Source organism: Panulirus ornatus, chromosome 1 (genome assembly GCF_036320965.1).
Source record: "Panulirus ornatus isolate Po-2019 chromosome 1, ASM3632096v1, whole genome shotgun sequence".
Classification (NCBI taxonomy): domain Eukaryota; kingdom Metazoa; phylum Arthropoda; class Malacostraca; order Decapoda; family Palinuridae; genus Panulirus; species Panulirus ornatus.
Window position 1 is genome coordinate 56,866,384 of NC_092224.1, and position 22,466 is coordinate 56,888,849.

The 22,466-nt window shown below is 39.8% G+C and overlaps 1 protein-coding gene across 3 annotated transcripts in view; it reads left to right on the forward strand.

Moving 5' to 3' along the window:
* cdm (importin-13-like protein cdm) overlaps window positions 1-22,466 on the forward strand; it is a 312,820-nt gene that overhangs the window by 102,457 nt on the left and 187,897 nt on the right. For 2 of the 3 annotated variants that reach the window (XM_071662694.1, XM_071662684.1), the window contains exons 2-8: window positions 5,706-5,862; window positions 7,666-7,830; window positions 8,019-8,171; window positions 18,355-18,439; window positions 19,556-19,725; window positions 19,903-20,037; window positions 20,207-20,413. In XM_071662694.1, the coding sequence (XP_071518795.1) occupies window positions 5,713-5,862; window positions 7,666-7,830; window positions 8,019-8,171; window positions 18,355-18,439; window positions 19,556-19,725; window positions 19,903-20,037; window positions 20,207-20,413 (1,065 nt within the window). In that variant the 5' untranslated portion in view covers window positions 5,706-5,712. The remainder of the gene's footprint in view (window positions 1-5,705; window positions 5,863-7,665; window positions 7,831-8,018; window positions 8,172-18,354; window positions 18,440-19,555; window positions 19,726-19,902; window positions 20,038-20,206; window positions 20,414-22,466) is intronic. The other variant, XM_071662703.1, reaches the window with a different exon arrangement.

A 22,466-nucleotide genomic window follows, 5' to 3' on the forward strand; every position in this document is an offset into this window, starting at 1 on the left:
AGAAGAGAGAATGTTGGGATGAAGAGAGTGGTGAGAGTAAGTGAGCTTGGGAAGGAGACTTGTGTGAGGAAGTACCAGGAGAGACTGAGTACAGAATGGAAAAAGGTAAGAGCAAAGGACATAAGGGGAGTGGGGGAGGAATGTGATGTATTTTGGAAAGCAGTGATGGCTTGCACAAAAGATGCTTGTGGCATGAGAAGCGTGGGAGGCGGGCAGTTTAGGAAGGATAGTGAGTGGTGGGATGAAGAAGTAAGATTATTAGCGAAAGATAAGAGAGAGGCATTTGGACGGTTTTTGCAGGGAAATAATGCAAATGAGTGGGAGATGTATAAAAGAAAGAAGCAGAAGGTCAAGACAAAGGTGCAAGAGGTGAAAAAGAGGGCAAATGAGAGTTGGGGTGAGAGAGTATCATTAAATTTTAGGGAGAATAAAAAGATATTTTGGAAGGAGGTAGATAAAGTGCTTAAGACTTTAGGTGAAGGGGGGCTAATAACAAGTAGTGGTAATGTGAGGAGATGAAGTGAGTATTTTGAAGGTTTGTTGAATGTGTTAGATGATAGAGTGGAAGATACAGTGTGTTTTTGTCAAGGTGGTGTGCGAAGTGAGAGGGTTAGGGAGAATGATTTGGTAAACAGAGAAGAGGTAGTAAAACCTTTACGGAAGATGAAAATCCGGCAAAGCAGTGGGTTTGGATGGTATTGCAGTGGAATTTTTTGAGAAAGGGGGTGACTGTGTTGTTCACTGGTTGGTAAGGATTTTTAATGTATGTATGACTCATGGTGAGGTTCCTGAGGATTGGCAGAATACATGCATAGTGCCATTGTACAAAGGTGCAAAGGGGATAAAGGTGAGTGCTCAAATTACAGAGGTATAAATTTGTTGAGTATTCCTGGGGATTTTATGGGAGGGTATTGATAGAGAGGGTGAGAGTATTTACAGAGCATCAGATTGGGGAAGAGTAGTGTGGTTTCAGAAGTGGTAGAGGATGTGTGGATCAGGTGTTTGCTTTGAAGAATGTATGTGAGAAATACTTAGAAAAGCAAATGGATTTGTATGTAGCATTTATGGGTCTTGAAAAGGCATATGATAGAGTTGATAGAGATGCTCTGTGGAAGGTATTAAGAATATATGGTGTGGGAGGAAAGTTGCTAGAAGCAGTGAAAAGTTTTTATCGAGGATGTAAGGCATGTGTACGTGTAGGAAGAGAGGAAAGTGATTGGTTCTCAGTGAATGTTGGTTTGCGGCATGGGTGCATGATGTCTCCATGGTTGTTTAATTTGTTTATGGATGGTGTTGTTAGGGAGGTGAATGCAAGAGTTTTGGAGAGAGGTGCAAGTATGCAGTCTGTTGTGGGTGAGAGGGCTTAGGAAGTGAGTCAGTTGTTGTTTGCTGATAATACAGCGCTAGTGGCTGATTCGTGTGAGAAACTGCAGAAGCTGGTGACTGAGTTTGATAAAGTGTGTGAAAGTAGAAAGCTGAAAGTAAATATGAATAAGAGCAAGGTTATTAGGTACGATAGGGTGGAGGGACAAGTCAATTGGGAGGTAAGTTTGAATGGAGAAAAACTGGAGGAAATGAAGTGTTTTAGATATCTGGGAGTGGATTTGGCTGCGGATGGAACCATGGAAGCGTAAGTGAATCACAGGGTGGGGGAGGGGGCAAAAGTTCTGGGAGTGTTGAAAAATGTGTGGAAGTCGAGAACATCATCTCGGAAAGCAAAAAGGGTATGTTTGAAGGAATAGTGATTCCAACGATGTTGTATGGTTGCGAGGCATGAGCTGTAGGTAGAGTTGTGCGGAGGAGGGTGGATGTGTTGGAAATGAGATGTTTGAGGTCAATATGTGGTGTGAGGTGGTTTGATCGAGTAAGTAATGAAAGAGTAAGAGATATATGTGGTAATAAAAAGTGTGGTTGAGAGAGCATAAGAGGGTGTTTTGGAATGGTTTGGTCACGTGGAGAGAATGAGTGAGGAAAGATTGACCAAGAGGATATATGTGTCAGAGGAGGAGTGGGAGACCAAATTGGAGGTGGAAAGATGGAGTGAAAAAGATTTTGAGCGATCGGGGCCTGAACATGCAGGAGGTTGAAAGGCGTGCAAGGAATAGGGTGAATTAGAATGACGTGGTATACCGGAGTCGACGTGCTGTCAATGGATTGAACCAGGGCATGTGAAGCGTCTGAGGTAAACCATGGAAAGTTTTGTGGGGCCTGGATGTGGAAAGGGAGCTGTGGTTTTGATGCTAGAGATGTCGCCTTTGTTGTCTTTTCCTAGCGCTACCTCGCGTGCATGCGGGGTGAGGGGGTTGTTATTTCATGTTTGGTGGGGTGGCGACGGGAATGAATAAAGGCAGCAAGTATGAATTATGTACATGTGTATATATGTCTTTGCATGTATATATATGTATATGTTGAAATGTATAGGTATGTGTATGTGCATGTGTGGATATCTATGTATATACATGTGTATATGGGTTGGTTGGGCTATTTTTTCGTCTGTTTCCTTGTGCTAACGCGATGATTTCTGTTTAGCTACAAAGGGTAATTGATGAAAAAGATTTGGATATGATAGTATCTGGTAACCTAAAGCTAAGACTTGGATGTATTTGGTAATCTAAGGTGTAATAGTATCTGGTAACCTAAAGCAAAGACTTGGTCGTAATAGTATTTGGTAACCTAAAGCATAACAAAGACATGTTTGTGATATAATTGGGTAATCTAAAGCCTTGAGATTGGTTGTAATATATTTAGTATTTGATAACCTAAAGTTCTCATAGTATTTGGTAATGTAAAGCCCTGCAAAATGAACAAAATTTTTTGATTCATAGGTAGGGCTGTCAAATGTAAGTTTCAGGGAAAGTATCCTCACTCTGAACAACTCACTGGTGTCTCCACATCTTGAATATTGTGTTCAGTGTAGGTAATTGTAATTTAGAAAACACATGGACAGAATGGAGAAAGTACAGAGAAGATATGCCAAGATGTTACACAGCCAGAGAAACAAATCCTATGAAAGCTTGCTGAATGAATTAGATTTATTTAGGTAAGAGAAGAGAAGGATGAAAGGTCATGAAAGGGTTTAATAATCTAGATATAGCAAGCAACTTTAAGATAGATTGGTCTGATTTTAAGGCGAGGTACTTTTTTCTTCAACAGGATTGTTGACATATGAATGACCTTACCTATTAAGAGTAGTTAAATGGAGTACCATAGATACATTTAAGAATAGACTTGATAGATATTTTGCTTTAAATCCACAAATTCTAGTGAGATGAAGTACTTTTTCTTCAATAGGATTCTTAACATATAGAATGATTCACCAATTAAGAGTAGATGAAAGCAGTACCATAGATACATTTAAGAATAGACTTGATAGATATTTTGCTTCATATCCACGAGTCATTACTTGAACCTCCTTAGCTATACAGTAAGTTTACTGGTCTTTCTCTTTGAAAATTCTGTATGTCTTTCTGTTCCTACCATATTAATTCATGAGCTTCTGTGGACTTCCACTATCACAAACAGCCTCATTAGGAATCAGTGGTCTGGTGGGGTTTGAAGTCAGTTTTACACTGTAGCTTACTTCTTGTCATTGCAGGCAACTCCTGTAGAATGGTTTTTCACAGAGTAGTGTTACACAGTATTGACATCCAAAAATTAGGGTTGAAATTCATATGACAATAGTTTTCTGCAGAATTGATAGATTTGAATTTTTTTCTTTTCAAATACTCATTTTCACTTAAAGATGAAATGTTTGAGTTTATTGTAAGTTTTTCTGTTATAATAATCTCAAAGCTAAATAACATAAGATTGTTATTGGTCTTCTGACAACTGTCATAAGGACCAGCAAGTTTTCACATTCTAAATGTGTGATAAGGGTGATATCTCCTTAACGTGAAAATGTTAAGGTATGTTATTTTTTGTAAAAAATTTATCAGAAATATGGCAGCATTCCAGCTATGTTGCTCTTTTTTGAATGACAATGAAAAATCAAGCCACACATGTAATGTGGTGGTTGCGACAAGGAAAAATCCTTTTCATTTGATAACGAAATGTAGGTAGTGGTTGTTAGTAAGCAGCTATTGACCAGAAAAGTATATTATCAGCACTACTTGCCTGGTTACTGGGAGGGTTAGTAACTCTTTTCTTTCTGGCTCACTCACACATGGACAACTGCCATTCTCTCCACAAAAATATTCTCTGTCCTTGTCATACATAACACTTGACAACACTTAAGTCACACATCTCATATTTTGTAACTACATTATCTTGTGACAAGCACTAAGTGCTAGCCCTGCCTTTTGGCAAGATGGTAGGAGCAATAGTTAGAAGTAGTAGGTAGTAGCATTTAGGCAGTGAGCACTAAGTACTAAATGTAGAAGTTGTAGGTAGGAATATTTGGTGGGAGAATTAGGTAGAAGTTGTCAGTAGGAACATTAGGTGGGAGCCTCTGCAAACACTACAGTAGGGTTGCCCCCTGTGAGTGGCCTAAGGTGAGGCAGTGAAACTCCAGTGCCGCTAAGAAGTGGCACTGCGAGTTCTTTAGTTATAGAGAATACTGGTGTGGCCACCCCTTCAAGGGAGTTACATTTGGGAGTAGGCATCAAAGATATAGATAGATATAATGAAATGTTTAAGTCTGTTTTAAAGTTTTTATTAAAAATGATCTCAAAGCAAAATAACTTTAGATTCCTTTTGGTCTTCTAACAACTGACTGTCACTTTGTAAGGAACACAGGCAGGTTTTTGCTTCCTTAATGTACCATAAAAGTGAGATCTACTTACTGTGAAAATGTTGAAATATATTCAGTAAAGTCTTACCAGAAACATGACAGCACTCTAGCTGAGTAGTTGTTTCTTTGAATGACAGTGAAAATCAAGCCATATGTGTAATATGATAGATGAGGCAAGCAGCCAAAGGGCTATAGAAGTGTATGTACAAGTTTGAAAGAGTTTATAGCTTAATGTGTGACTAGAATTTGCCTGAACTGGCAAGTCTAGGCAGTGAATAGATGCTGAAAATATGTAGATTGCCTTCATTAAGAATTATAAATGTAAGGGGATCTTATCATGACCAAGATATTCTTAGTGGGCTAAATGATTTGGGTAAGGAGGTCTTTTTTGAAGCTGAGGTGAAGAGGGATAGATGTCATAAGTGGAACCTTAAAAAGGAAGCATTCATCACTTCCATTTTCATTCCATAAACCCTGCCCAGTGATATGGGTTTCCACAGTCCCCAACACATCGAAACTATAACTTTTAAAATTCTCCACAAGCTCCCTCTTACTTGCACTACTAATCCCATTAACCTTCAGAGCCATCATCCTCAGATGCTCATCTTGTTTATTCCCCAGCATAAATGGTGCCTCCATTTGGGCAACTCCAGTGCAGTGCTTCCCAGAGGCAAACATATACAGACTGTAAACATTATCACTTTTAAACAAGTACAAATTTACCATCTACTTAAAAATGACAATATGAACTTATCGTTATCGTGAGTTTGCTGTTAGGAAATTTGGGTTGAATACATCAGTCCACATTAAAAGGGAAGGTTAAGATGAGAGAGGGTATCAGAGTTGGTATCATGGATATAATGCTGATTCTGTGCATGTCTTTGTGACGATGATGTGCAGAACGTAATGGAAGTAGGGGGATGTAATATGCTTGACCTTTTTGTTTTTATGGCTAACTCTTTGCTCCTGTCAACAGCAGTAAGATGGAGGTGTCAGCCGAGCAGGTGGAGCAGGCAGTGGTGGAGTTTTACCGGGATCCTGTGGCCAAAAGTGGACTCAATGCTTGGCTAATGCAGGCCCAACACTCACGCCATTCCTGGACATTTGCATGGCCACTTTTAGATCCAAGAAAGGTATTTTTATGGACATGCCTTGCCTTGTGTTATTATTTTCAGCAAATGTAATACTTTCATTTCTTTGTTTGTTAGTTGATCATTACTCAAATGATCATCCTCTTTTTTAAAATTAAGAATTGTGTTCTCATTCCTTTCAACAGCTTTTAAACTCCTTGACCCAACATGAGAGAGGCAGGAATTTGTGGTTGACCCTTGGGTCATGTTCAGTAAATACAATTGTTAGCCAGCAGGCCTGCACCAAGAGCCCCAGCCTAAGATGATGCCCTCCACATACAGTGGAAGAGAGGTTTGCTCAGGCATCAACTGTTGTCTCAGTTTTTGTTCACAGAGCTATACAAAGCTATCTAGGTAGGACAAAACAGATACTGGTAGCCACATGGGTCGGTCATCCACAGCAATGCACAGAAAACAGAGTACAAACTTGTACAATGACCCATCCATCGCACAGGAAAGTGTACGAGGGAAAAGCAGGATCCCCTGTTTCTACCTGAGTAGTTTGAGTGACTGGCTGTTTGCTGAAAATCACTAGATTTTAAAGGGAAATGTCATGTAAGTTTTTAGTACTGTATTTTAACCCTTTTTGGTGATTATTTGGATTTCACCGCCATTTCACCTATGTCATCTTGGCATCAAAGAAGGAAATTTATTTTTATTTTTTTTTACATGAAAAGCCCATTGAGCTTACATATCCAGCATGAAAACTTTTCAAAGACAGTATTAGATGGTAAAAAATGATGACTAATGAGAATATTGTAGAAAATGCACAGCATAAAAATGGAAAAGAATAGGTTGGTTCATGTAATTCAAAAAGAGTGTTCAAAGTATTTTAAAGGTTTGAATTTTTTAGTATAAATGAAGTCTTATTGCAGACTTGTATGCACTGTGTTTTAGGTGATCATCCCTACAGGCATTAGTAGTTTGATGTAAAGTATTTCACACATTACACAAATGAAAACTTACAGTCTGTTACAGCAGTTTTCCTTCCCTTTACTGTTTAGCTAGTCTAGGTACACTGACATTTCTTCTTGTATTTCTTATGAGTATGGTAAGTTCCAAAACATGATATAACTCATAGTGGAGGCTTCTCTGGAAGTTATCAAAAAAGCATGTTGTCTTTTCCCCTACAGACACATTTCTCTTTCTTTCTATGTTTTCCTGACATGATGGAACAAAGCAGTACAGTTAGTGTTATTTTTTTGTGTGTGCATATTGTAAAGGAAAGAGTTTCTGTCAGCCATGTACCCATGTTGTAGAAGCCTTATAACTATGTTAAGCATATCTCTTAGCCTTCCAACAAACATGGTGTAATGTGCCTTTTGAAGTGGTAGATATTTCTTTCCTGAATTTTATTTTAGATGTTAAATTTACTCATGTAATTTAGTTATGGAATGACTAATGGTATGTTTGAAAAGGTGTGTTGAACAAACTGTTCAGATCTCTCAATGCCAGTAGTGTGCCTCATACTTCTAACACCTTGTACAACAGTGATAAGAAAGTGTGGATAGTATTAGGGGAGACTAGCTTACATTTGCAATTATAGATAGTAGCCAATACAGTGGTCAGTAGACCATTATCTAATCTTAGGCGACTTGTATAAGCTTAGGGTAAAGGGAGACTTTTCGAATTTTGCACATTTGCTACAATTTTCATGTACCTCAATGTATGTCAAAAAGTGGCTAAATTCTAATCTGCAATAATTATATGTAATCTGTCAAAGAGAAGGTCTATGCTACTGAAACTAAACATGCACTCAGGGAATGGAACAGGATTATATGATTGATTTTTTTAATTTCTTTTCAGCCTGAAGAAGTACAGTTCTTTGCTGGAAATACTGTATATATGAAGGTGTCAAGATACTGGCATGAAGTACCGAAAGAAGAATATGAACCCCTAAAAATCAAGATTTTAAACCTTATAGCGCAATATAGTAATTCTAAAGTTATCCTCAATAGATTAGTAAAATCAGTAAGTATGATGGTTTTAATTTTTTAGTAAAATGTTAACTACACTAGTTATGATTAAAGTTAGGAAGACACGACTGGAATTATGTTAGTTGCCCAAAAGATCAGCAGCTCTCTGATGTACTTAAACTGTTTAATCTTAGTCTGCCTTTGTCATGTACATTGTTTAATCATGTTTTTGTACCATTGCAGTTAGGAGCATATGTTATACACACCATTCAGTCGGACTGGACGACAGCGATACAAGACATTATAACCATGTTTGACCCAGGAACGTTAACGGGCATAGAACCATCTACAGCACTCAACTTACTATTTAGTATACTAACTGTAATACCTGAGGAAGTGAGTATTATAATGTCTTTTTGTATCTTTATGAATATTCTACTTTTCACTAAGCCTCTATTGTGAGGGAAATGCACAATAATGTTTGTCAGTAAAGTTTGTGAGGTGCTTCAAAATCATAGTAGATGATTAAAAACTTTTTACCATACTTGATGGTTCACATTTTCTCATAGCACTCCAAAGTCTGGTAACATTGTGCATGCCATTCTCAAAGCTGTCATATCATGTATTTTATGCTACTGTCATTTTTGAGATTTTTTTATAGCTTTTTTTTCCTTTGTTCATTCAACTAGTTTTCTCTTATGTGCTCACTTTCTTCAGATATTCCCACATTGTTTGTGTTTATTTTCTGTCTAAATGTTATATTCCATTATCCAGTAAGGAGGACACTTGATTCTCCTCATTGCATTCCTGTCTGTGCTTATCTTGAAGTCCTCCTTCATCTTGACACTCATTTACTAGGTTCCCCTTTTGAATGTTTTGTTCTTATCTTTTGTATATTGTGTATCATATTCCCTCTGTCCATTCAGTCCTGTAACTGCATCCATTGAATTTTTTAAAGCCATTTTCTTTGTTCCATATTTCACTCTCACATTGTCATGTTATTCCATCCTCATTTCACACTGCATGCAATAAACTTAGCTTCTAAAACTTATATGGAGATGCCATTAAAAAACATTGATGATTTTTGTTTGCAACATGCATTCATTCTAAATGGTTTTAGCTTAACCAGTATGAGAGTTTTATTTATCACTATAACCTTTTTAGTAGCTTCTTGAGCTTCACATTATACATGCACATCCTCAACCTAAACCCATTGTGTTTAAGTGAAATATGAAATTCCTCATTACACTTTTTATGCCAATTTATTTGATTCATCATTTGAGACCATTATTGTCAGTCACACCATTAAAAAACATTGATGATTTTGTTTGCAATATGCGTTCATTCTAGATGGTTTTAGCTTAACCAGTATGAGTTTTATAAATATCACCTTTTTATTAGCTTCTTGAACTTCAGTTTATACATACACATCCTCAACCTAAACCCATTGTGTTTAAGTGAAATATGAAATTCCTCATTTTACTTTTTTATGCCAACTTATGTGATTCATCATTTGAGACCATTATCGTCAGTTACACCATTAAAAAGCATTGATGATTTTGTTTGCAACATGCCTTCATTCTAGATGGTTTTAGCTTAACCAATATGAGTTTTATCATTATAACCTTTTTATTAGCTTCTTGAACTTCAGATTATACATACACATCCTCAGCCTTAACCCATTGTGTTTAAGTGAAATATGGATTTTACTCATTTCACTTTTATACCAATTTATTTGATGCATCATATGAGACCATTATTGTCAGTCACACCATGTCAGGTACAATTTTTTTCTTTATCTGTTATAAAGTCATTCCTAGAGCATCCTCATCTGAAAAGTTCCTAATCCTAATTATTTCTCTTGCAGTATATATCTATCTCCTCTGCAGTCTCCCTTTCCACCTTGTACTCTTAGCTGCACTGATATAATATCAGGTCTTTTTGACCATTCTATCATGTCATGTATTATGTGTGACCATACCATCCTGAAGGACTTTCATCATGTACCTTTGATTTCTTTCCTTGTTTATCCTTCACGTCTTCATTGTTCACTTTATCTGTCCTCATAATTCCAGCTAAACTTTTACTTTGATAGATAACCATCTTTATTTATTTATTTATTTTGCTTTGTCACTGTCTCCCGCGTTTGCGAGGTAGCGCAAGGAAACAGATGAAAGAAATGGCCAAACCCACCCCCATACACATGTATATACACACGTCCAGACACGCAAATATACATACCTATACATCTCAGTGTACACATATATATACACACACAAACACATACGTATATACCCATGCACACAATTCACACTGTCTGCCTTTATTCATTCCCATCGCCACCTCGCCACACATGGAATACCGTCCCCCTCCCCCGTCATGTGTGCGGGGTAGCGCTAGGAAAAGACAACAAAGGCCTCATTCGTTCACACTCAGTCTCTAGCTGTCATGCAATAATGCCCGAAACCACAGCTTCCTTTCCACATCCAGGCCCCACACTGCTTTCCATGGTTTATCCCAGACGCTTCACATGCCCTGATTCAATCCACTGACAGCACGTCAACCCCGGTATACCACATTGATCCAATTCACTCTATTCCTTGCCCGCCTTTCACCTTCCTGCATGTTCAGGCCCCGATCACTCAAAATCTTTTTCACTCCATCTTTCCACCTCCAATTAGGTCTCCCACTTCTCCTCGTTCCCTCCACCTCCGACACATATATCCTCTTGGTCAATCTTTCCTCACTCATTCTCTCCATGTGCCCAAACCATTTCAAAACACCCTCTTCTGCTCTCTCAACCACGCTCTTTTTATTTCCACACATCTCTCTTACCCTTACATTACTTACTCGATCAAACCACCTCACACCACACATTGTCCTCAAACATCTCATTTCCAGCACATCCACCCTCCTGCACACAACTCTATCCATAGCCCACGCCTCGCAACCATACAACATTGTTGGAACCACTATTCCTTCAAACATAGCCATTTTTGCTTTCCGAGATAATGTTCTCAACTTCCACACATTCTTCAAGGCTCCCAAGATTTTCGCCCCCTCCCCTACCCTATGATTCACTTCCGCTTCCATGGTTCCATCCGCTGCCAGATCCACTCCCAGATATCTACAACACTTTACTTCCTCCAGTTTTTCTCCACTCAAACTTACCTCCCAATTGACTTGACCCTCAACCCTACTGTACCTAATAACCTTGCTCTTATTCACATTTACTCTTAACTTTCTTCTTTCACACACTTTACCAAACTCAGTTACCAGCTTCTGCAGTTTCTCACATGAATCAGCCACCAGCCCTGTATCATCAGCGAACAATAACTGACTCACTTCCCAAGCTCTCTCATCCACAACAGACTTCATTCTTGCCCCTCTTTCCAAAACTCTTGCATTCACCTCCCTAACAACTCCATCCATAAACAAATTAAACAACCATGGAGACATCACACACTCCTGCCGCAAACCTACATTCACTGAGAACCAATCACTTTCCTCTCTTCCTACACGTACACATACCTTACATCCTCGATAAAAACTTTTCACTGCTTCTAACAACTTGCCACCCACACCATATATTCTTAATACCTTCCACAGAGCATCTCTATCAATTCTATCATATGCCTTCTCCAGATCCATAAATGCTGCATACAAATCCATTTGCTTTTCTAAGTATTTCTCACATACATTCTTCAAAACAAACACCTGATCCACACATCCTCTACCACTTCTGAAACCACATTGCTCTTCCCCAATCTGATGCTCTGTACATGCCTTCACCCTCTCAATCAACACCCTCTCATATAATTTACCAGGAATACTCAACAAACTTATACCTCTGTAATTTGAGCACTCACTCTTATCCCCTTTGCCTTTGTACAATGGCACTATGCACGCATTCCGCCAATCCTCAGGCACCTCACCATGAGTCATACATACATTAAATAACCTTACCAACCAGTCAACAATACAGTCACCCCCTTTTTTAATAAATTCCACTGCAATACCATCCAAACCTGCTGCCTTGCTGGCTTTCATCTTCGGCAAAGCTTTTACTACCTCTTCTCTGTTTACCAAATCATTTTCCCCAACCCTCTCACTTTGCACACTACCTCGACCAAGACACCCTATATCTGCCACTTTGTCATCAAACACATTCAACAGACCTTCAAAATACTCACTCCATCTCCTTCTCACATCACCATTACTTGTTATCACCTCCCCATTTGCGCCCTTCACTGACGATCCCATTTGCTCTATTGTCTTATGCACTTTATTTACTTCCTTCCAGAACATCTTTTTATTCTCCCTAAAATTTAATGATACTCTCTCACCCCAACTCTCATTTGCCCTCTTTTTCACCTCTTGCACCTTTCTCTTGACCTCCTGTCTCTTTCTTTTATACATCTCCCACTCAATTGCATTTTTTTCCTGCAAAAATCGTCCAAATGCCTCTCTCTTCGCTTTCACTAATCATCTTACTTCTTCGTCCCATCACTCACTACCCTTTCTAATCAACCCACCTCCCACGCTTCTCATGCCACAAGCATCTTTTGCGCAATCCATCACTGATTCCCTAAATACATCCCATTCCTCCCCCACTCCCCTTACTTCCATTGTTCTCACCTTTTTCCGTTCTGTACTCAGTCTCTCCTGGTACTTCCTCACACAAGTCTTTTTCCCAAGCTCACTTACTCTCACCACCCTCTTCACCCCAACATTCACTCTTCTTTTCTGAAAGCCCATACAAATCTTCACCTTAGCCTCCACAAGATAATGATCAGACATCCCTCCAGTTGCACCTCTCAGCACATTTACATCCAAAAGTCTCTCTTTCGCGCGCCTGTCAATTAACACGTAATCCAATAACGCTCTCTGGCCATCTCTCCTACTTACATACGTATACTTATATATATCTCGCTTTTTAAACCAGGTATTCCCAATCATCAGTCCTTTTTCAGCACATAAATCTACAAGCTCTTCACCATTTCCATTTACAACACTGAACACCCCATGTATACCAATTATTCCCTCAACTGCCACATTACTCACATAAATGTATGTGGATATAACCAGGATGAGAAGAGAGGAGAGATGCTTTAGGAGAGAAACTAGGATGTTCTGGCTCTGAGTGAAACAAGGCTCAAGGGTTAAGGAAAAGAATGACTTGAAAATGTATTTATTTATTTATTATACTTTGTCGCTGTCTCCTGCGTTAGCGAGGTGGCGCAAGGAAACAGACAAAAGAATGGCTCAACCCACCCACATACACATGTATACACAGACACGTCCACACACGCACATATACATACCTATACATTTCAACATATACATATGTATATACATACACAGGCATATACATATATACTCATATACATAATTCATATTTGCTGCCTTTATTCATTTGCGCTGCCACCCGCCACATATGAAATGACACCCCCCTTCCCCCCGCTTTCGTGCAAGGTAGCCCTAGGAAAAGACAACAAAGGCCATGTTACTTCACACTCAGTCTCTAGGTGTCATGTATAATGCACTGAAATCACTGCTCCCTTTCCACATCCAGGCCCCACACAACTTTCCGTCGTTTACCCGAGACACTTCACATGCCCTGATTGAATCCATTGACATCACGTTGACCCTGGTATACCACATCGTTGCAATTCACTCTATTTCTTGCACGCCTTTCACCCTCTTGCATGATCAGGCCCCAATCACTCAAAAATCTTTTTCACTATATCCTTCCACCTCCAATTGGGTCTCCCTTTTCTCATTCCCTCCACCTCTGACATATATATCCGCTTTGTCAATCTTTCCTCACTCATTCTCTCCATGTAGCCAAACCATTTCAAATACACCCTCTTCTGCTCTCTCAACCACACTCTTTTTATTACCACACATCTCTCTTACCCTTTCATTACTTACTTGATCAAACCACCCAACATGACATATTGTCCTCAAGCATCTCATTTCCAACACATCCACCCTCCTCTGCACAAACCTATCCATAGCCCACTCCTTGCATCCATATAACATTGTTGGAATCACTATTCCTTCAAACATACCCATATACTCTTAATACCTTCCACAGAGCTTCTCTATCAGCTCTATCATATGCCTTCTCTAGATCCATAAATGCTATGTACAAATCCATTTGTTTTCTAAGTATTTCTCACATACGTTCTTCAAAGCAAACACCTGATCCACACATTCTATACCACTTCTGAAACCACACTGCTCTTCCCCAATCTGGTCCTCTGTACGTGCCCTCACCCTCTCAATCAATGCCCTCCCATATAATTTCCCAGGAATACTCAACAAACTTGTACCTCTGTAATTTGAACACTCACCTTTATCCCCTTTGCCTTTATACAGTGGCACTATGCATGCATTCTGCCAGTCCTCAGGCACTTCACCATGAGCCATACATACATTAAATATCCTCACCAACCAGTCAACAACACAGTCACCCCTTTTTTAATATATTCCACTGCAATACCAAACCCACCACTTTGCCAGCTTTCATCTTCCACAAAGTTTTCACTGCCTCTTTTCCGTTTACCAAATCATTCTCCCTGACCCTCTCACTTCGTACACCACCTCGACCAAAACATTCTGTATCTGCCACTCTTATCATCAAACACATTCAACAAACCTTCAAAATACTTGCTCCATCTCCTCCTCACATCACCAGTACTTGTTAATACCTCATTTGTGTTATTATTAGAGCTGTTGATGGTATCCAAATGGAGCCCTCGCATATCACATATATCCAAGAAATAATGTCATTGAGAATGCTTCTCCATTATATACATTGGAATGATGATCCTTAGGATTCAGTGATTTTTTTTCCCCCTTCAGTATACCTAATTGCCTGTCATGCCTTAGCCAGGTAGTGTCAGAAACTGCTGAACTATGGCCTCATTTGCATATATCCATTTTCTAGCCGTCACATACATTGCACCAAAAGTGGAGCCCCACAGACTTCTCCATCTTGACTGCTTGTATGCCTTGCTCAGCCCATTAGCAGCAGTTCACTCCCCTGTACACTCTATCAGTCCATTTTATTTTATCCACTGAATACCTTTCACCCTCCTGAATAGTTAGGCCCTGGTACCCCAAAGCCTCTGTCACTTCCTTTCTTTCTTGATCTTTCTCCAACCCCTTCCTTTGTCATCATGTTTTTCACTTTCTTATGTATGATTTCACATGATTTTATATTGTACTTCTATCGATATCATGTCAACTTGAGCTGTTCACCATGGTGTCTTTTTTGCTTTTAACATGTATATTATTATTTTATTTATTTATTATACTTTGTTGCTGTCTCCCGCGTTAATGAGGTAGCACAAGGAAACAGACGAAAGAATGGCCAAACCCACTCACATACACATGTATGTCCACACACACACACACACACACACACACACACACACACACACACACACACACACACATATACATACCTATACATCTCAACGTATACATATATATACACACAGACATATACATGCATACACATATACATAGTTCATACTGTCTGCCCTTATTCATTCCTGTCGCCACCCTGCGACACATAATATGACAACCCCCTCCCTCTGTATGTGCATGAGGTAGTGCTAGGAAAAGACAACAAAGGCCACATTTGTTCATGCTCAGCCTTTAGCTGTCATGTATAATGCACCGAAACCACAGCTCAAAGTTATATTAGGTTATATTAGATGAGAATCTTTTGCGCAATCCATCACTGATTCCCTAAATACATCCCATTCCTCCCCCACTCCCCTTACTTCCATTGTTCTCACCTTTTTCCATTCTGTACTCAGTCTCTCCTGGTACTTCCTCACACAAGTCTCCTTCCCAAGCTCACTTACTCTCACCACCCTCTTCACCCCAACATTCACTCTTCTTTTCTGAAAACCCATACAAATCTTCACCTTAGCCTCCACAAGATAATGATCAGACATCCCTCCAGTTGCACCTCTCAGCTTATTAACATCCAAAAGTCTCTCTTTCGCGCGCCTGTCAATTAACACATAATCCAATAACGCTCTCTGGCCATCTCTCCTACTTACATACGTATACTTATGTATATCTCGCTTTTTAAACCAGGTATTCCCAATCACCAGTCCTTTTTCAGCACATAATTCTACAAGCTCTTCACCATTTCCATTTACAACACTGAACACCCCATGTATACCAATTATTCCCTCAAGTGCCACATTACTCACCTTTGCATTCAAATCACCCATGAGAAGAGTGGGAGGTGGGTTGATTAGAAAGGGTAGTGAGTGGTGGGATGAAGAAGTAAGATTATTAGTGAAAGAGAAGAGAGAGGCATTTGGACGATTTTTGCAGGGAAAAAATGCAGTTGAGTGGGAGATGTATAAAAGAAAGAGACAGGAGGTCAAGAGAAAGGTGCAAGAGGTGAAAAAGAGGGCAAATGAGAGGTGGGGTGAGAGAGTATCATTAAATTTTAGGGAGACTAAAAAGATGTTCTGGAAGGAGGTAAATAAAGTGCGTAAGACAAGGGAGCAAATGGGAACTTCAGTGAAGGGCACAAATGGGGAGGTGATAACAAGTAGTGGCGATGTGAGAAGGAGATGGAGTGAGTATTTTGAAGATTTGTTGAATGTGTTTGATGATAGAGTGGCAGATATAGGGTGTTTTGGTCGAGGTGGTGTGCAAAGTGAGAGGGTTGGGGAAAATGATTTGGTAAACAGAGAAGAGGTAGTAAAAGCTTTGCGGAAGATGAAAGCCGGCAAGGCAGCAGGTTTGGATGGTATTGCAGTGGAATTTATTAAAAAAGGGGGTGACTGTATTATTGACTGGTTGGTAAGGTTTTTTAATGTATGTATGACTCATGGTGAGGTGCCTGAGGATTGGCGGAATGCGTGCATAGTGCCATTGTACAAAGGCAAAGGGGATAAGAGTGAGTGCTCAAATTACAGAGGTGTAAGTTTGTTGAGTATTCCTGGTAAATTAAATGGGAGGGTATTGATTGAGAGGGTGAAGGCATGTACAGAGCATCAGATTGGGGAAGAGCAGTGTGGTTTCAGAAGTGGTAGAGGATGTGTGGATCAGGTGTTTGCTTTGAAGAATGTATGTGAGAAATACTTAGAAAAGCAAATGGATTTGTATGTAGCATTTATGGATCTGGAGAAGGCATATGATAGAGTTGATAGAGATGCTCTGTGGAAGGTATTAAGAATATATGGTGTGGGAGGCAAGTTGTTAGAAGCAGTGAAAAGTTTTTATCGAGGATGTAAGGCATGTGTATATGTAGGAAGAGAGGAAAGTGATTGGTTCTCAGTGAATGTAGGTTTGCGGCAGGGGTGTGTGATGTCTCCATAGTTGTTTAATTTGTTTATGGATGTGGTTGTTAGGGAGGTGAATGCAAGAGTTTTGGAAAGAGGGCAAGTATGAAGTCTGTTGGGGATGAGAGAGCTTGGGAAGTGAGTCAGTTGTTGTTTGCTGATGATACAGCGCTGGTGGCTGATTCATGTGAGAAACTGCAGAAGCTGGCGACTGAGTTTGGTAAAGTGTGTGAAAGAAGAAAGTTAAGAGTAAATGTGAATAAGAGCAAGGTAATTAGGTACAGTAGGGTTGAGGGTCAAGTCATTTGGGAGGTAAGTTTGAATGGAGAAAAACTGGAGGAAGTAAAGTGTTTTAGATATCTGGGAGTGGATCTGGCAGCGGATGGAACCATGGAAGCGGAAGTGGATCATAGGGTGGGGGAGGGGGCGAAAATCCTGGGAGCCTTGAAGAATGTGTGGAAGTCGAGAACATTATCTCGGAAAGCAAAAATGGGTATGTTTGAAGGAATAGTGGTTCCAACAGTGTTGTATGGTTGCGAGGCGTGGGCTATGGATAGAGTTGTGCGCAGGAGGATGGATGTGCTGGAACTGAGATGTTTGAGGACAATGTGTGGTGTGAGGTGGTTTGATCGAGTAAGTAACGTAAGGGTAAGAGAGATGTGTGGAAGTAAAAAGAGCGTGGTTGAGAGAGCAGAAGAGGGTGTTTTGAAATGGTTTGGGCACATGGAGAGAATGAGTGAGGAAAGATTGACCAAGAGGATATATGTGTCGGAGGTGGAGGGAACGAGGAGAAGTGGGAGACCTAATTGGAGGTGGAAAGATGGAGTGAAAAAGATTTTGTGTGATCGGGGCCTGAACATGCAGGAGGGTGAAAGGAGGGCAAGGAATAGAGTGAATTGGATTGATGTGGTATACCGCGGTTGACGTGCTGTCAGTGGATTGAAGCAGGGCATGTGAAGCGTCTGGGGTAAACCATGGAAAGCTGTGTAGGTGTGTATATTTGCGTGTGTGGACGTATGTATATACATGTGTATGGGGGTGGGTTGGGCCATTTCTTTCGTCTGTTTCCTTGCGCTACCTCGCGAACGCGGGAGACAGCGACAAAGCAAAAAAAAAAAAAAAATAGATGAGAATATTTGGTAGCTAAGAGTGCATGTTACAGCATAATTGATTGTCCTTGTTAACGTTGTTAATCCAAGAAATCGTTTTTTTTTTTTTTTTTTTTTTTTTTTTTTTTTTTTTTTTTTTTACAGCTTGAGTCTATGCAAGAAGCCATGAGCATCAACAGTAAAGACAAACAGATCATCACTGGTGCAATCAGAAATGGTCATCAGTCAGGTGAGAATATTTGATGTAAGGTTATCTTTAAGGCATTTTGTTGGTCTTTGTGCAAGATATGTTGTAAGACTTTTGTGCAGTGTTTTTGTTCTGTGTTGCTGGTTAGTCACATATAGTAATTGGTGTTGCTTGGAAGTAAGAAGAAATTTATTTTGTTTCTCAGAATTGTGTTTGTACAGGTATCCCCTTCTTAACAGAATAGAGATGTTCCTGTTGTTTTACCCTAGAATCCCTTTATGTAACTGGATATGTGTTCCCACAGAAATAGGAAGAAACTTTGGTCCCAAGACATGATGAAAAGTTTTAGGAACACTAAAAACCTGTTATAAACACACATATGGTATAATTTTGATAAGTTATTAGTAATGATAAAAAGGTACAAAATTATATATACCAATTTTTATGCTAAATTGCCTCTGCCTTAGCGAGGTGTTGTCAGGAACTAACAAACAGTGGTCTCATTTGCACACATGCACTCCAGCGGTTTTGTATAATGTACATGACAAAGGTATGAATAATGATGACATTTTCAAGACTTACCAGAGACTGTTGGCTGTTGAACTGAAGGTAGTTTTGTAGAGTGGTGTAATAGAGTTAATGGGAGGGAAGGAGCACCAGTAGAATGAGCTGCCTTACCCACTAAATCATCTCTTTCTGTTGTATGTACTACGGTAAACCTTAGGTAGATAAGAGACATTGGGAGTGGGTTGAGGATTATGTGATTGATGTTTGGAGGCTGCGTACTTGATCCATCCCATAAATTTGGGAATGGAGTCATGTATGGTAATGATAGTACAGTAGGATCTTTCATAGACAGTACTGTAGTTTATAGGGCTAATGGCCTCTTTTTTTATATTATTGTCTTTGTTATTCTCTTTTGTTAGTAATTGAATAAGGTTTTAAGAGTTTTGTTTTCAATTTTTTTTAGGATCAAATTTCTGGTATAATTAGCTGTAGCCTCCTAGTAAGTGAAATAGTTCATTGATTTTTAGGTTCTGTTATAACAAAATTGAGGTAAATGAGAGGATACCTGTACAGAAATTTTATCTTGCATTAAAGAACCCTAACTGAAGTGCTTCCTAAGGTTTAATGTTGTTTTATTTTTTATGTGTGTAGTTTTGAGCCTGATCTCCCAAGTGATGCAGGCAGGACAGGTTAGCAACGTTATTAAGGAGGTGGTGCTCAAGACTTTGAACGCCTGGCTGAAGCTTTCCCTGCCCCTCTCTGAGACAAGGGATCTTCTAGTGGCTCTTATACCCTACTCCAACTATGCCCTTCTATGTGAAGTGAGTGAGGCTCATCTGTGGATGTCGTAGTTGTATGTTGATTGCATGGGTAATATACATTTACTGAGGTATGGCTTCACAGTAATGATTTTAGTGTTTCTGTATGTGTTGCATACAAATAATCATTTAATACAGCATAATTCATGTAGATGACTTGTGATAATCCTTTCACAACAGCCTGTGATGGATGCTATACGAACTGCAGTCACAGATGTAGGCACCTACAACATTCCTAACACGGTGATGGACTTTGTCACGCAGATGCTTGGCCTTACTCCTGTACTAGAGGAAGCACAACGGGCCAGTGATGAGGTCAGCAGATTCATTGGTTCTATTTAGAGTTGTTCTTTTGACTCTATGACATGAATAGTTCAACACAAGTTTTCAATATTACTGTATTTTGCCAATTTGTTTCATTCATTTCAAGTATATTTACATTTTAAATAATTCCTTAGCAATTGGCCAATCCCTGTTTTTGCAGAACACGGCATCACTGGTGTACAGTCTTTTCACCTCTGTGGTTGAGTGTCACTCCCGGTTGCTACTGCAATGTGCCCTCCAGGCTGAGCACCAGGCAACAGTGGTGCAGGTGGTGGCTCTCCTATTGCAGTGTGCTGCCACCCCTGGCCAGTATCCCACTGATGAGACTACCTCTAACATTCCTTTTGCTGTTTGGTTTACAATCCAGGTTAGTTCTTGACTGTGCTTGAAAGGTTCAAGTCTTTCTGTATCTAGGGCACCTTGTTATACTGTATGGTAGAGTGTATGTGATGAATTTCTTTTTAAGTGCCAGGTTCATTGTAGATGTTTACAGACTCTCTAGTTTTACTTTTATTAACTTAGAGATGTCAGTGCTTTCACCACACCTCTGATGTTTCCTTTTACTATATGTTTCCACATGTTTCACTTGCAAACTCTTATGATTACCCTTCATCAAGCTCTTCAAAGGTGATGCTTAATTCAGGTGAAAAGTGAAGAGCCAGGTTGTTGTTCCTGCTTTTATGGTCACCTTAATCTTGGTGATATGACTGTAAATAAAGAAAAAGAGTGTGATGGCAGTCTTATTAACAGTGTCACATCCTTAACTTTTGGAATATGGAGCACGTCAAAACATGTGAGCATAGACATTTGCAGTGAATGTCGATTTATTGATTTCTTTGCTTGCAGTCTGTCCCATGAGCATGAGAAATTCCTTAGAAATACATGGGTCAGGATTCACCCTGCACTCTCATGATTTAGTGTGAATGAGACAACATTCACCAACCCTTTTTGACAGACCAAGGTGTCTGCCACCAAAGATCATTAGATGGGGCATCCCTCAAGCAATCATTATCCACCACCGGGCTAACACCATCAACCTATCCCACGACAAGTGGGAGCTCACATTTCTGTGGGAATTGCCTGCACTTTGATGTCCATCATACCTATGTACTGCAGTTGGAATCTGGCTCTTAAGATCATTATGCCCTCTCTTACACCTTTTTGCATTATTGATAGACCGAGATGAGGAATAGAAAACCATTAGTCATCATTAATATCAGTCATGACTATACCACTGTATCATTATAGTGTGTCATTCCCACAAAATAGTTTGACACGTGCATATTAAACAACAAATCCACAAAATAAATATTTATATTATACTTTGTCGCTGTCTCCCGCGTTAGCGAGGTAGCGCAAGGAAACAGATGAAAGAATGGCCTAACCCACCCACATACCAATGTATATGCATACACGTCCACACACGCACATATACATACCTATACATCTCAACGTATACATATATATACACACACAGACTTATATACACATGTACATAATTCATATTGTCTGCCCTTATTCATTCCTGTCGCCACCTCGCCACACATGAAATAACAACCCCCTCCCCCCCGCATGTGCACGAGGTAGCACTAGGAAAAGACAACAAAGGCCACATCCGTTCACACTCAGTCTCTAGCTGTCATACACCGAAACCACAGCTGCCTTTCCACATCCAGGTCCCACAGAACTTTCCATGGTTTACCCCAGACACTTCACATTCCGTGGTTCAATCCATTGACAGCATGTCGACCCCGGTATACCACATCGTTTCAATTCACTCTATTCCTTGCACACCTTTCACCATCCTGCATGTTCCGGCCCTGATCACTCAAAATCTTTTTCACTCCATCTTTCCACCTCCAATTTGGTCTCCCACTTCTCCTCGTTCCCTCCACCTCTGACACATATATCCTCTGTCAATCTTTCCTCACTCATTCTCTCCATGTGACCAAACCATTTCAAAACACCCTCTTCTGCTCTCTCAACCACACTCATTTTATTACCACACATCTCTCTTACCCTTTCATTACTTACCTGATCAAACTAGCTTACACCACATATTGTTCTCAAACATCTCATTTCCAGCACATCCACCCTCCTTTGAACATCTCTATCTATAGCCCATGCCTCACAATCATATGACATTGTTGGAACCCCAATTCCTTCAAACATACCCATTTTTGCTTTCCAAGATAACGTTCTCAACTTGCACGCATTTTTCAATGCTCCCAGAACTTTCGCCCCCTCCCCCACCCTATGATTCACTTCCTCTTCCATGGTTCCATCTGCTGCCAAATCCACTCCCAGATATCTAAAACACTTCATTTCCTCCAGTTTTTCTCCATTCAAACTTACCTCCCAATTGACTTGTCCTTCAACTCTTCTGAACCTAATAACCTTGCTCTTGTTCACATTTACTC